This window comes from Arabidopsis thaliana, chromosome 2 (assembly GCF_000001735.4).
Source record: "Arabidopsis thaliana chromosome 2, partial sequence".
In the NCBI taxonomy this organism is placed as follows: Eukaryota; Viridiplantae; Streptophyta; class Magnoliopsida; order Brassicales; family Brassicaceae; genus Arabidopsis; species Arabidopsis thaliana.
Window position 1 is genome coordinate 7,014,168 of NC_003071.7, and position 15,476 is coordinate 7,029,643.

Here is a 15,476-nt window from a genome sequence, read left to right on the forward strand (position 1 = left end):
TGGGGAAATTACAGTTACATTCAATGAGAAATTTAATTTTACATTGATGGATGTCAAATCAATGTTACCGCCTGTATACACATCAGTCGTGTACTGTGTACACGTGGACACGTAGTTTGTACGTACTTTGGTAAGATATCTTGTTTTTGTACGTTGTTAATTACTACATAAAATGTTGCATAACATCCAAAAGTAATAAACTGTTTAGAAAACAAACAAGTAAATGTAAACACAACCAAACACAAGTTCCAAAAGGCATACAAAACACATAAGTTTGCTTTAGTTTCAACTTCGAATAACTAGATTAATGGCCCAATTCCATGCTCGTAGAGGTCGACTGCATAACCCTTACGGAAGTTGTACATATCATCTTCTTCAATCGAAAACCTGTCCTCAACAGGAGTGTTAAGCATGTACAACTCAATAAACTTCATCGCGTACGGACCGCATTCTCCGGTAGTTGGATTTTGTGCTAGACGTTGATTCCTTATGTATGTAAAAGGAGTCACGGGATAAGGCTTATCGAGATAATCTTTGCATGTCGCTCTGACTAGGTACGGTAGCATCTCCATTATTGGAAGGATACGTGACCTAACCACAGACTCCCGCGTAAGCGAACGCAAAGGATCCATGATTTCAATAGCACGACGTTGCAGGCATATAGCCAACCCAACCCAATGCTTCTCATCTTTCCAGTTCATGGGAACAGATATGACGTCCACATCTCTGATCCAATGCAGCTGTGGTTCACGATTAAGGCATTCTCCCTTGGGAAACCGTGTGAGAAGTTTGTCCCATTTGAAAGTGTCGGGTTTACGACAGGATCTGAATGCAGTGGCACAACTTGACAGAAGGAAAGTGAGTCTGGGATCCACCCCGACATACCGATTTCTCTTCATATGCTCCCCGTTCTTATGCCACATCAAGAGTGCCATCATTTCCATGTGCTGAAAAGTACATAAAAGTCTGATGTTATGTACGTACTTTCAAAAACATATTATTACATATACGTACAATTACAACAGTGTACGTAATTAATGGTCACTTACGTATGAGCCAACCCAATCATTAGCCTCGGCTAGAGTTGTGAAGAATTCGTTGTCCACTTTCCGAAAGCCGAAAAGAGTATGGCACCTGAAATTAGTAAGACATATGAAATAGTTATGATTGATATAAGATTGACAAACAAACAGATAATTGTGTGAATGCACAGATGCATATATTTTTTCTTCTTGCATTATATTGCATAATTTCTGGAATTTAGCTTCGTCAACCTTCTCCAAAGGATTGTACAACGAATCGCCAGCCTTAACCAAAACCTCCAGGCCTGCCTCTCTCTCCTCAACAAATGTTACATCAGGATCTTTTTTATCATCATTTTTGGTGTCATCGGAGAAGTTAACTCTCCATTTTACGCTTTTCTTCTCTTTCTCATTGACGGGAGCAACGATTGCTTCAGTTTGAGAGACACTCGCTTCGACAACATCGTCCTCCTTTCCTGTCTGCAAGCACAAAATCATATAATTAGATTGGTCATGGAAACAGCTACAGGAGTACGTACACTATATGCCCGTCTAGTTGAAATATTAATAGGTACACGGGATAATATACTGACCTCTTCGGGGATTGCAACCTTTTCAGATACTTTTTCTTCGAGAACATCGTCTTTCAATTGAGTAAGCACCTAATGAAAACAATTTAACAAACATCAAATTATAACTCCGACAGTAATGTTATTAATAGTTAGCTAATAAATTATCTCTTCAGGGACGACAACCTTCTCAGGAATTTTAGATACATTTTCTGCGAGAATATCGTCCTTCAATTGAGTAAGCACCTAATGAAAACAATATAACAAACATCAAATGATATCTCCGACAGTAATGTTATAGTTAGTTAGGAACTTACCTTGCTAACAACTACGGTTGGTGAAGACGGGTCACTGAGATTCGCTTCATAATCAAAATCCCCTACAGTCGTCGGAGGAACAAGTCTTGGTAACGCAGTGTCCTTCAGATTTAGTAACCAAATAATTGGTTATATCTCTAATTGGCAAATAAGCGTTACAAATAGCAAAATAGTAACACATACCTCCAAGGCTTCATCTACAACTCTTGGAGATTTAGCCTCCTTCAAAGCTTCCTCTCCATCCCGACAAATTGTTTCAGCCTGACCTCATTATATGGAGATGGATGGCCATCTATTAGTCAAACTCACAGCAAAACATTCAAAGGTGCGAAACAGATTTCAAAAACATTGTACGTACAATGGGATTGCCATCTTCTGTAACTTCAAAAGCAAATTCTTGCCTAACCTTGACCTCCGGTGATTGTGGCTCCTCCAACTGTTGTGACTCAGGAGCAACAACGTCTTCTTCAGGATTACCACCAAGGCCTTTCGCAACGTCCTATACAAATGCAAACAATACAAATTAGAAATAATCTGTACGTACACTAAAATTAGTAGTACGTACTCTTGTACCTGATGGGACGAGGAAGATACATCATCTGACATTTTCTCAATGATTGGGTCAGACAGTATTGGGTCAGGCAGGAGTTGTTCAAAGTTACCACCATCAGGAATGCCATGTTCGGGCTGTTGTGTCGAAAGTAAGAACATTAAGAACATAAAATATTTTGTACATACAATAATAAAATAATAAGAACACAAGTTACCTGGTGAGATGGTGATGGAACACGATCGACATTGTCTTCCATTACAGAGTCACAGACATTTTGGTGTAACTTTGAAGAATCTTCTTCAACCTCCGAGTTCCCTCCTTCCTCCTTCGAAATCAAAACCATACAATTGGTCAGTAATATTTCTTTATGTACGTACAATAAGGCAAAAATTGTAACATGACTATTACACAAGTGAGTTACCTGTTCAGTTGAAGATGCTCCACCCAAATATATATTGTCCATATCATAGTCAGAGACGGTATGTTTTGCTGAAACTTCGCCATCCCCATCATTGCCTGGTACCTCCTGTGAATAAACACCAATATAACGCATTCCTAAGTATTTGGTTATACGTACACTTAATAAAAACCTTTTTTTGGATTGTATTTACACAAGGTACATGCTGTAGACGTACCTCAACAGGAAGACTACCAGTTGCAGCCTTCTTGGGAGTATTGTTCAACTTGGAAGATCTTCTTGGAACAAAGTTTTTTTGTTTGGTGGATTTCTTTACAGATTTTCTCTGTACCTGTTCAGCTGCCTTCTCAACTCTTTTGTTCGCCTTCTCAACCCTTTTGTTCACCTTCTCAACAGTTTTGGTCACCCTCTCAACCTTCTCAGATGGTGAATCAGATTTGTGGGATGCTCGTGGGCCTTCTTCGTTTCGGTCCTGGGACTGTAGAGCAGCACGTATCTCTTCACGGACAAATACTTTTAAATCTTCAAATTTATTATCCAAAAGTTGTGTTTGCCTCTTGAAGAAACGCCTCAATTCGCCCGCATACTTATCGAACGCTTCGTCTCCAACTTCACCATCACCACCACTTGGTCCACCTTCACCATCACCACCACTGGGTCCACCTTCACCATCAGCACCACTGGGTCCACCTTCACCATCACCACCACTTGGTCCACCTTCACCATCACCACCACTGGGTCCACCTTCACCATCATCAGAGTGACTAATTTTCCTTTTTTTGTTTTCAACAGGATTTGCCACCCGTCTTTGCCTCTTCAAAATAACTATATTAAACGGTTAAATCATGCATTACTACTCTTAGAGGAACCTAATTCTGATATAAGTTATACGATGAAAAGATATGGTTACCTCTCTCTCCAGTTGCTGAGGGCCGAACTTGCTTCTTAGGCGCATCATCGCCTCCAACCCACATTTTCTCATTCCACTCCTGCTCAGATTTCAACATCCTTAAAATGTTATCAACTCTTGGGTCCTCTTTTTCTTTCCTCCATACAAAAGATTTTGGGCAATTACTGTCTGCTGGGTCCACAATATATGTGATATCCACCTACATAGACGATCATTGTTAATTTTAGAGTGTATGTACTTACAACAACAACTGCACAAACCTGTTCAGCAGACTCGCATGCCAATATGGTGGATGTCTTGATTGGACGCAGTTTGGAAAGGTTTTTAATAGTCCTCTCTGTAAAGACGGCGGTATCTCCTTCAGAAGGTAGGAGACTAGCAATAGACGGGATAGTTTTGAATGCAAGGAGTTGGAGTCCAAGTGGGAAGCCATGGAGTACATAAGAATGTTGCTTGCAACCACTCCGGAGTTTTTTAACGTCGGTCTCTCCTTTGAAACTTGCGATACGCTCCAAAGTAAGCAGAAATGATGTCCTTCCCCAGGGATATTTACAGGAGAAATCAAGGTTCTTCGTCAGCTCAACTGTCATCTCATTTGGTCTCAAAGGAGGAGACTTGTCACATATTAGCACCCCATCCACAATGATAATTAAGGCGAGAGCTAATTTCTTCCATGCAGGCATGTCAGTTTCAGAAATCAATCTATCCCTTAATTCTTCAACTGTTGGATTAGCTTTATCATCTCCAAACAGAGTAGCCCAAACTGTATTTTCACCTTCCTCCCGCTGCATAACACTTTCTACATCCTTATCTTTAGGATAGGTTCCACATTCCAAACCAGTTATAAGTGCCCATTCTCTTAATCCGAGCCTAATAGGATGACCAGCGAATACCATCCACATCTCATAACGTTTCTTTGTAACTAACTAACGGCATATTAATCCAAGAACAAGTTTACCAGAAAAGGATGCCTTGTTAGTAGGGATCCTAAAGAGGTCACCAAATGGAGAATCTAGAAGGAACGTCATTTCTGGTGTGTCCTTAAGCGCAGCTGCTATTTGACCAATGTACTCCGGTCTGGAGTACGCATTTATCTTTGCCTTGCTAGGGTAGTGATCGAGTGCAAACAACCTTTGTGGTAATTCACCCGGATCATTAGAAGTACTTCCTGAAAGTTGAACAAGACGAAGAAGTTCTTAACACGTACACTATATCCAAATACCAACTAAACATAAACTCGATATTCATATACACGTACACCGAAACCTTTTATACTCAATCAACTGTTTTTGGCGGAAAAAACCAAAAACCCCTTTGTCAATTGAAAATTTCTGAGTTGAAATCTCTAAAATTAACCTAGATTTTGAATCAAATCATTCTCCAAACGAAGTTAGGGAAAACTAACCCAGATTTGTCGTCGCCGCCGATGCCTCATCAATATCCGAAACTCCTCGCCGCCGACTACTCTTCCTCGTCGCCGCCATTAGAGCTCTTCTCTGAACAGTTAATCGATAAACCCAAAAATCGTATTATTGTTCCACACTTTAACACGAACCCTATCGAAATTTTCTCCACTTTAGCAATGACTCGAACTCGAACAGAGCCTCAATCGGAATTGTGTTTCAGTTTCGTCGGAATTTCTCTGGTTCTTCGAAATCATTCTTCGTTTCGTCGGAACTGTTCTGCTTTCTCGAAGAAGACAGTTTTTTTTATTTATTTTAAGTTTTAAAATTAATAATTTTAAATATTTAAATTATTTTGAAACCAGAAAACGGTTAAGGAAACTGAACCGGCTCCACGAAACTAAACCGCCTCCGTCAGTTTTTCGTTCCAGAGCAAATTCGGCCATTTTAGTTCTAATGGCTAAAATGTGGTTGACCCAGCCCACTTTGCCTTTTTGTGAAAGAAAAAGTCAGGTGTCCAACGTGAAAATTACTTTAATATTTATGTGGTTAATTGGTCGATAGTACAAATTCGCAGAGTGGTTAATTAAGTACATTTATCATTTCAATGGATTGTGAGTTCGAATAAGGAAAAATTGCTGTCATCTCTCATACACTGTTAAGATGCTTTGCATATATATTCTCGAAAGTTTGTCAAGTTTATAATTCAAAAAGTTCACTCGAATTTAAATAATACAATATGACATAAGAAAAGATATGTAAGAAGAAAAAGAAAATGATAATCGTAAAGTTAAAACAAAAATTAAAACTAAAGGCATGACATTTTCATTTTTCTCATTAAATTAATAAGATTTTCTCATATGTTTATCCATTCATCACAAAAATGATTATTAACGCTATATACACTCATATGTGTTTATCTATTCCTCACAACAAAAAAAAAGAATATTAATGATAGTGTAGATCTTGTAGGCTCAAGTTGATGAGTCTTCCATATAAGAAAAATAACGAAAAGATATGATCTTGACTTAACAAACGAATTAAGAATCTACAAAAGTTTTATTCAGGACCCCTTTTTTCCCTTCAACTTTTGCTTTCATTTTATGGTTTCTATGAGTATATATCCTTAATTTAAATAAAGTATTTTTCGTATTGATTACCAGAGTAATTATCACAAGAAATAATAATACAAAAGCGCAAATTATCAATAAAAGTAATCGTCATCCTCAAAACCCTAAAGAGAAACACGATGCAAAAAAATAAAAAAAAATAAACTTACGATGCAAACCAAAAGCAAACGCTAAAGATACGATCTGATCTTCTTATAAGTCACAGGTTAAATGGTCCTTCGGGGTCGAGCTGTTTGCATAGACTAAGATAAGTTATGTAGACAACACGATCCTTAGAACCGGTTCGATGTTTAGAATTCAACTGACAAAAGTACCTTAGTTGGTCCAAAGTACAGCATCCCAACATTTGCCCTAACAGAAGAAACAACCAGTTAATTTCTTCCTTCCTCTCGGACATCACAGGCTTCATCTCACTCTTGCATGTCCTACACGGAATCAGTTTCGGGGTTGACCAACTACCCGGGGCTCGATGGCGCATCTCCTCCTTGTTCACCTTAATGTATCCATACAATTCCGAAAATTTCTCCTCCAGATTATATTCAACCGTGTCGGTCCTATCGCAAGTTTTGCAGTGGACTTGTCCAGAGATGACGTTTATATTGTTGGAAGACAAGTCTCTGAAAGACTGGATTTTGCCTGGCTTTTTGGTGGCCCATGGATACGGTGGTACGATCTCCCTGTCACCTACGTTTCTTTCAACCCCAGCCACCGGTCTTTTTGAGTTACGACGTGCTTGTCCTCCTGGTGGACGACCTCTGCGGGGAGTTGCCAAGGCCACGGTGGCAACCTGGTTCAGTTGAGGAGGGGGAAGGACTTCTTCTGAAGGTTGATAAGGCAATGGGGTCCTCACTGAGACGTTTGGGGGCGGTACAGCTTGCTCAAGAGCCTGCGTGGGAACAATCACATGGTTTGTTCCGTTGGCAAAAGAAGTCATGTCATTTGGTTGAGGAGGAGAGGGTTGGGTATTTTGTGGAGGATCTGATGTCAAGAGTTGCATGACCTCGCCTTGTTCCTCTTGTCTTTGAGGAACCAACCCGTTTTTCTCATTAACGGTTTTTTTTGGTTGTGTATATAACCTTAAAGACAAATCGAGATCTTCGTCGTCACTCATGAGGTGTAAAGTGATGATGAAGAATGACTACAATGGTGGTATATATAGACTTGTTTGTTAACGAGATATGTATATTTAATTATTATTTTTGTAAATAAACGGGTTTGTAAGGATTTGTACAGCTTTCAACGTAATCCACATTAAAGATTTAATTGATTTTGTCAAATATGTAGTATAGTTTTGATAACTGAGTTTTTATTTGTTTATTATTATTGTTATAAGATATCTATGAATAATACTTTTTATTTTCAAATCTTTCGTAAATTTATCCAAACATGAGTCATTATTATCCATTTTTATTTACAACAATTATGAAAAAAAAAACGGGTCACACGAAGGAGCTTGGTTTCTCGACGTTGTATATCGGTTTCTTCTTCCTTCTTTTCACAACTCTACGGTGGTGGGATGGCGATGACCCTGCGCCGCCTTCTCTGTTCGACTCCCGTCTTCCTGACTCACCGGTGGTCTTATTCAAGCGAGTTTCCACGACACAGTGGAAGGCAGCTTTGATTAGATTTTGTGATAGAATCTTAGGAGTTATGTGTCTCCGGGTTTAGATCGGTTATCTGCTAGTTTAGATTGGGTTTGATCTTAGGTTGATTTTGGTTTGGTTCCAGGTTTGGTTGGTGTAATTGGACTAGAGACCCAAAGATAATTATTGGATGGGCCTATTCTGAAAATAACCTAATAAACATATCTACTTATACATTTTTGGTGAAACTTTTGTAAAAAATCATTTATGTAAATACTATTTAGTTTTTAATCTCTACCAAAAATATCTAAACAAAATATTTTAAAGTACAAAACTTACAAATCATCAATCAACATTAAACACTTACATAAATACTTTCCTTTCTTAACATCCAATTTATGAATAATTATAATTGAGTCCAGCGAATTTTTGTCCAAAAGTAAATAATATTTAGTTTTGAGTCCCTACAAAATTTATTCTAAGAAGATATTATCTTAAATATATATCCATAATTAAATTTTATCTTTATTGCACTACATTTAATTAATTGCTAATTACCTAAACTCTCTTTACCTACATTAAATATAAATATATAAAAAAATTTCACTTTTATTTGTTCTTATTTCTAATTTACTTTGATTTTATATAAAAATACATATCGTTAATAAATGTTAGATTTTTTTCTGCATACAATGTAATTCAAATTTTAAAAAACTGACATACCGATGAAGAAAACAAAATATATCTACAGGTTGTACATTGCTTACAAAAATGGGCAATGGTTCAAAGTCATACTATAAAAAGGATCAAGATGATTCTTAATACGAATGAGCAAAAAGCTTGATTTATCAGGCATCCAAAATTTAGAATGTTAACCGGTTTACTCCGGTATTTTTTTTAAGGACTCAAAACTTTAAAAAGTTTCAAAATATTATAAATACTAAACTTTACAACGTTTTAAATATTTATAATTTTAAAACTTTTATGAAGATTTAAATATTATAAATATTTGAACGTTATAAAAAGTTTGAATATTATAAAATTAAACATTATAAATACTTAAAAAAGATGTTAATATGGGACGATATACCACATATAAAGTTCTAGATATAACAATTAAATGAAGTTTGGATCGAAATAAGTTTTTTTGAAGTTCTATTATTATAAATATTTGAAGTTTATAAAACTATGACAAAATCTTAGATATAATAATCAAAATACAATTATAAAGTTTAGATCAATATTAATTTTGTTTTTGAAGTTTCAAATATTTATAGTATTTGAATTTTATAAGAAAATAATAAAATGATGTTTAACTTCATGGGACATGGTTATATGGGATATGTCTTGATCGATATTATTACGGGATGATATATTATGGGTGAAACCCTAGAATTAACAATCAAAACATAATTATACAATTGTAAACACTAAACAAAATAAATAATATTAACACAACAGATACAATTTAAAATTAAATATAAATTTTAGTTATAAAAATCGTCACAAGGTGTATCATACATTAAAAAAACAATGGCCTATATATATATATATAAATCATTTTAAAGACAAAAAAATCAATTTTTATTTAATAAAATTATAGACCCGTAATATATCTCTTGAATATGTTATTCATATATAAATAATATTAATTAAAATAAAAAATAACTTTTTAAAGAAAATATAGACCCGCGGTGTACCGCAGGTCAACATCTAGTGTTTTAATAAAATTGCATACCTTTCACGAAAAAATGGTTCGCACTAAATAGGTGTAACTAGACGGTTATAATTTATAAAGGATGCAAGACCTTCTATCACATGATATGATGCTTTATAATTCTTCGAATAAAGCATAGTAATTCAAAATTTATTCTCATAAACTCATTAATATTTTTTGATCTAATATAACGAATGAAAATACTATAATACAATGATAAATACAAATTTTGTTAATAAATGTTAAATTTTAATTGATCAATAACACATATAAAAACAAATTTGTTAATTTATCTTTTGGTTAAGAAAAATATTTTTTTTTAGATATAATTATATAAATTAGTATATGTAAATTTGTTTTATTTTTTAATTTTGCTATTTCTGTAAAGGAAAAAAAATCAATTATTTAATTCATATCTATATTTGGTCGATAGATTTGACACGTGCCACAATCATGTGAGTTATTAACTTTAAAAACCATAGTTTACATAATAAAATATAATATATTTTGGTTAAACTTCCACTGTTTTTATTTATATGTAGTTTAAGTAAATTTTGTTTTATTACAAAAAAGTGATATTGTAAACTGTTAATGCAAAACAATAAATATATTTAATATGGCAGGTAAAATTTGTTAACAAGGTTACACATGCCGCCGCAATAGTAAGACGTAAAATGAAAGAGAAAAATTTATAAAAAACTATCATTCGTATCATTTGTTTTCCTTTAGTGTTTCTTTATTAAAGTGGTGGCATTTTCTTTCAAGTTGAAACAGAGTTAGTTATATAAAGTAGCCATACACATTCACCACGGACGGCTAATAATGCTTGTTTTCGAAAGAGGGAAATGAATCACTTTTGCGGGAGACAAAATGGATCTTTATAAAACATTGGAGCTAAAGGAATTAAGCTGCACATCCCTGTTAAAAGTGGGACAGTTTAGGGGAAGCTGTAAAAGCTGTAACTGATCTTCTTGGCATGCAGTCTTGTAAGGTTAGGCGCGCTTCTTCATACGTTAATACATTTTTCATTAGCATAAAAAAAAATCATAACTGAGATATGATCTGGCATTGTTGTTCTTCTTAATTCTTATGATAATTGTTTCGGGGGTTTCGGGTTCAGGGTACGGAGACGGTTGCAAGCAACGCAAGATCACACACATGTTTACCATCAGGTTTGTATATAGGGAACGTGAAAGTGTTGGTGAAGGCACAGTTTGGAATGGACAGCTCAAAGGAAATTGTAATGAAACTGGCTGTTCGAGCAGAGGATCCATCTGTCAGCGATGCGATTCACGCACTTGTTGCTAACGGCTAAACATATCAAAGGTTCGCAGGGATCTTTCCCTTTCGCTTTTGGTCTTGAAAAGTGCTTATTGTCATTTCTCTAAACATTTTTTTGAGTTTGCTACTTTTTACCATTAGTATAAATATTCTTTTGATGAGCTTATTTGAGGATATGTCGTAGTGGATCGTTTCTTCTTTCGTTGATTCACACAAGTTTGTTTAATTATAGTACGGTGGCAGAAGAATACTAATAACTAGTAACCTGTTCAATCGATTCAGTTGCTAAAGTCGATTCACATTCAGACAAAAAAAACTTAGAGAAGCAACAAAGCCCACAAGGACTGTTACATCTTTCAAAGACAGCTCAAGAGACCCATTGTTACAGAGAACCAAAAGTTTCAACCTTTCAAAAAATGATAGAACTGAAGGAATGTTTCCTTCAATTACAGTGAAAAATCAGTGAACATTTTTACAAATACAAATCCCATTAAGTATTTGAGTCCAAAGTGTCATCATGAAATAAATTAGTCCCATCACACACAAATGACAAACAGTACAAGATGTTGAAAAAGAACAAAGGACCATTCTCATCCAGAAGAAACAATGTTGAAAATGTTAAGCATAAATAATCAAGATTAAGACAGAGAACTAAAAGAAACTGCAAAACCTTGTTCTTGAGACCAAACAAAATGAAAGATACATGTATAAAGCTCGTTCAAGAGATAAAAAAAGAAACGCATAGGTAAGAGAACAAAATGACATGCCCTTTGCTTTCACCTGACTCCAATGATCGTCTCTATCCTTCTTCTCTCCTTGTCCCTTCTCAGTCTGATTCTGAATCTGAATCTGATTGATGATATTCTGGCTCCACCAATGGAGGATGGACTGACTTGAGCTGTTCTAAATCGTTAACATTATGATTCTCCCCGTGGTTTACAAAGGTGCAAACGCTACAAGGTTTCGTAACTGCTTCACCAAAACCTTGTATTTCAACACGTTAGAGAGTGTTCCTTCCGAAGTTGAAGCAATACAATTTACACGCAGAATATCATCAATCAGATTCAGATTCAGAATCAGACTGAGAATAAGAGGCGCGGATTAGCCGTGGACCTGGTCCGGCACAACTCCTTGAAATATGGAGTACCAAACATTGATGCCCATCGCTTTGACACGCAACAAAACCTCACGACCGACTCTGCTGGCAATCTCGACAATATCTCCATGATGAGATCATTCGTTAAGGAATATGAATTCATGATTTCAGATCGAACGAAGAAGGAGATTTGTTAAAATTTACATATTAATGTAAGACCTAGAGAAACCTAGCTTATATACTACTAAAGAGACCTAGCTTTCGTGAATTTATTTATCCGATTTTAGTCGGTTAAGAAACACAAAAATGGGCTGATTTAACGTCTAAGTGGGCCTCCAAGCTTGTCTTCTTCAGGATATTCATACCAAGGAGATAAAAATGGACGTGGTAGACTAATTAAGATGATGTTCAAACAGGTCACGCACATTGCAACAGAACGAACAGAACATCAATTGTTGTTGTTGGCTTATCGGTTTAGGTCATCCTTCTCAGACGTGGATTGTGTCTTCGTTTCTTCAGAATCCATACTTAATTTTAGAGGCCAAGAAATAAAGATTCAAACTGAAGTTTTCCAGATATGCATGACCAGCCAAATTGACAATAAAAGGTTACCATTGAGTTGATAATTTGATTCTAGGGTCATTCAATTCATACATATAACGATTTTGATAAATTGGTCTCAAAATATTAAGCTACAGAGCTACATCCGATAAACAAGAAGCAAAGTTCATATGCAAAAACCAAACTAAAGTCATTACATAAAACTTAAGACAATAAAGTTCTTTTACGTAGTAACTTCTTCTCCAAGACACCCTCACATCCATCCTCATTAGGGTTTGGAGACAACTAGAAGTAGCTCCTTTGGTTTGATGAATGTGAATTTGCAGGTATCACCAACAGCAAGGGGATACTCTTTAACCACACGACGCCATCCACCAGAGAAAGCTCCAAACCTCTCCAGATAAACCACATTCCATGATTTCTTCCCATTTGGGTGATGGATCTTGAATACTGTTTTCTCATCCGGCACTTGATCCTTCGATACAGAATTCGGGATCCTCTAAACACTCAAACAAAAGATTCATTCACATACCAATTTTTAGCTCAATACAGAGATTTTGTTTAGAGTGTCTTGGTTTGTGTTATCTTACCAGGAATACGAGATATCCTTGCTTGAACAAGATGGTGAATGCTGCAGCAGTAGATGAAGAGGCACCAGCGTAATCACTTCGGGCTCTAACCACTTTCTCGGTCCTTTTAGAACTTTGGGATTCCTTAGCTGCCCTCTTCCCAAGGTTGAGCTTTCTTCCTTTAGATTCAGCTGCAGTTGTCTGGCCACGGTTAGAAGATACCACTACCTCTTCCTTAATGTCATTTTCCTCTTGTTCTGTTTTGATACGACCTGTTGCATCAACAAAAACTAAAGACTCAATGACTTTATCCAGTTTCACTGTTTCATAATCAGAAAAACAAATCTTACTTACTTGAAGAAGCAAAGAAGGATCTGGATTGTGGAGGTTGCATCATCTCTTTCCCGTCTAGCTTAAAGATGTTCACGGTAAAGTGCATTTTCCCTTTGTGAGTGAAGGTAAGTAACTCACTGTTTCCCAAAGCATTGTCCCTCACAAACTTCTCCCAGCCAGACTTCTCCATGAAGTAAAATCTAGGGTTTTTAGAGATTCCTACTTCCCAAGAGTTTCCCCATTGCGCTCTTATCTTCATCTTACGTGAGAGCTCTTTGTCGGTGAAGCTTCTCGAAAAGTCATGTGGAAGTGCTCTCTTTCATTATGCAAATAAAATGAAGAGACGATATAAGAAGACTAAAATTTCAATAAAGCAAGAATGGTTGATCTAAAGAACGTTTCTTCAACTACAGGGAATCAACAAGTATTTGGTCCACAGTTTCAAATTAACAGAGGACAAATCTCATTCAGAAGAAACAGAGGTGAAAAATAATTCATGACGACTCCTCACATCTAAACTGAGTAATGAGAGAAGCAGCAAAACAATGTTCTTGATATCAGATAAAGAGAATTGACGAAAAGAGTCAACCTTTAAACAAACAGCTAACAAGATTCAACGTTACAAAGGACCAAAAGTTTCAACATTTCCAAACTAAACTAACGAAGTGAACGTTCTTACACATCCCATCAAGTCTTAAGTACAAAGTTTCAAATCTCACCATGTAACAAATATAGTGTGACAAACACAACAAAATGTTTTGGCATAACATTCTTTTCCATTCTTCCATATGTGAGCCCAAAGTTTAATTAGTCCCATCACACGCAAATGACAAACCAAACAAGACAATGAAAAATAACAGAGGGCAGATCTCATCTAAAGGAAACAAAGATGCAAAATAATGCATGAATGCTCACATTCAGACAGAGAACTAAGTGAAGCAACTAAAACAGGAGAAAGACAATGAAAAATAACAGAGGACAGATCTCATCTAGAAGAAACAAAGATGCAAAATAAAGCATGAATCCTCACATTCAGACAGAAAAATACGAGTGTAGAATGAAGAAAGTTCGTTACATAGAGAAGATCTGTGAGTTTTTTTTCCTGATACCCATAAAGACAATTTACGAAAAGTTTCAACCTTTCCAAACTAAAATAACAAGTGTCAAAGTTTAAGACAAACCCCTGTTACAAAGAACCGAAAGTTTCAATCTTTCCAAACTAAGCCAACAAATTTAACAAGGAGAAGAGTTTAGAAGGTTGTTACCTTGTTTTCTGAAGAAACATTTATACTCTGAACAACCTTGAAGAAGCTTTCATTCTTGCGCTCTTCTTTGCACCGAAGATAACCAGCGTTCGTAGCCATCTCTCTAATTCAAGCTCACCCACAAAGCTTTTGCTCTCGTCTCTCTTTCACACTCTCTTCCTATATCTCTCTCCCTCTCTCTTTTGTAAGGACCAAACCTGTTGAAATCTCTACCAAATTTCAAAGGAAAAGATTCAGTCAAAGTGGTTAAAGTTAGAACTGAGAAATAAGTACAATGTGAGGTCATGTACTTTTTGTCACACATAACTCTTATATGTGTTTCTTTAATGTATAAATACAATGTTGGTATTGTCCAATTAAGACGAGGGAGGAGTTGTTATTAACTTATTATCCAATTAAAAATAAAATGTTCAGAAGATGTATTCTATTTATCTAATATATAATTTTAAAATCTTAAATAGATTATAATACTAGTCAATAATTAGCTCAGAAACAAAATCAGGTGGGACAATATTTGTGGACCAAAGTATAAAATTTGCATGATTCAACTGAGAGATGAGCATTTTTCTAGTCAGAGCAAAACTTTGGTTCTCAGTCTTAGTACTAGTCTCGTTGCATAAGTTGTTGAGAGAGTCCAAAACATTAATTGGCGCAGAAAATCAAAACAACAGAGTACTGAACAACGTCCAAGGAGGATGGAGGATGGACTGGCTTGAGTTGTTTTAAACCGTTAAACATTAAGATCCTCT

At 35.8% G+C, this 15,476-nt stretch overlaps 3 protein-coding genes, 1 long non-coding RNA gene and 1 pseudogene across 8 annotated transcripts; 1 reads left to right on the forward strand and 4 right to left on the reverse strand.

Annotated features, from left to right (window-relative positions):
- Positions 1-305: 305 nt before the first annotated feature.
- Positions 306-5,273, reverse strand: AT2G16180 (annotated as a pseudogene; the record flags this gene model as incomplete). Its single annotated transcript has 1 exon — positions 306-5,273.
- A 1,033-nt stretch (positions 5,274-6,306) lies between these two features.
- AT2G16190 (uncharacterized protein) lies at positions 6,307-7,434 on the reverse strand. 2 transcript variants are annotated; one of them, NM_001124855.1, is made up of 2 exons: positions 6,637-7,434; positions 6,319-6,551 (listed from the first exon to the last, which is right to left on the reverse strand). In NM_001124855.1, exons 1-2 carry the CDS (start codon positions 7,431-7,433, stop codon positions 6,515-6,517), a joined length of 834 nt encoding a protein of 277 aa, NP_001118327.1. In that variant the 5' UTR covers position 7,434; the 3' UTR covers positions 6,319-6,514. The 2 variants fall into 2 exon arrangements, with proteins under 2 accessions (NP_179215.1, NP_001118327.1); NM_127176.4 differs by having other exon boundaries at positions 6,307-7,434.
- Positions 7,435-10,439: 3,005 nt separating this feature from the next.
- Positions 10,440-11,064, forward strand: AT2G16200 (structural molecule; the record flags this gene model as incomplete). Of its 2 annotated transcripts, none has more annotated exons than NM_001202605.1 (2): positions 10,440-10,549; positions 10,743-11,064. In NM_001202605.1, exons 1-2 carry the CDS (start codon positions 10,493-10,495, stop codon positions 10,935-10,937), a joined length of 252 nt encoding a protein of 83 aa, NP_001189534.1. In that variant the 5' UTR covers positions 10,440-10,492. The 2 variants fall into 2 exon arrangements, with proteins under 2 accessions (NP_001189534.1, NP_179216.1); NM_127177.1 differs by lacking the exon at positions 10,440-10,549 and adding an exon at positions 10,557-10,613 and having other exon boundaries at positions 10,743-10,937.
- Positions 11,065-11,977: 913 nt separating this feature from the next.
- AT2G06585 lies at positions 11,978-12,263 on the reverse strand. The gene has a single exon (NR_140155.1). It is a non-coding gene; the product is annotated as an other RNA (long non-coding RNA).
- Positions 12,264-12,593: 330 nt separating this feature from the next.
- AT2G16210 (Transcriptional factor B3 family protein) lies at positions 12,594-15,008 on the reverse strand. 2 transcript variants are annotated; one of them, NM_127178.3, is made up of 4 exons: positions 14,728-15,008; positions 13,484-13,778; positions 13,151-13,401; positions 12,594-13,059 (listed from the first exon to the last, which is right to left on the reverse strand). In NM_127178.3, the coding sequence occupies exons 1-4, from the start codon at positions 14,824-14,826 to the stop codon at positions 12,829-12,831; spliced, it is 876 nt and encodes a 291-aa protein (NP_179217.2). In that variant the 5' UTR covers positions 14,827-15,008; the 3' UTR covers positions 12,594-12,828. The 2 variants fall into 2 exon arrangements, with proteins under 2 accessions (NP_179217.2, NP_973471.1); NM_201742.1 differs by having other exon boundaries at positions 12,633-13,401; positions 14,728-14,887.
- Between the last annotated feature and the right edge of the window lie 468 nt (positions 15,009-15,476).

Coding starts and splice junctions, on each gene's coding strand:
- AT2G16190 (NM_127176.4), bottom strand. CDS start 7,433: ATGAGTGACGACGAAGATCTCGATTTGTCTTTAAGGTTATATACACAA.
- AT2G16210 (NM_127178.3), bottom strand. CDS start 14,826: ATGGCTACGAACGCTGGTTATCTTCGGTGCAAAGAAGAGCGCAAGAAT. Junction 13,402..13,483: donor ATCCTTCTTTGCTTCTTCAA/GTAAGTAAGATT, acceptor TTGATGCAACAG/GTCGTATCAAAACAGAACAA. Junction 13,060..13,150: donor AAGGATATCTCGTATTCCTG/GTAAGATAACAC, acceptor TTGAGTGTTTAG/AGGATCCCGAATTCTGTATC.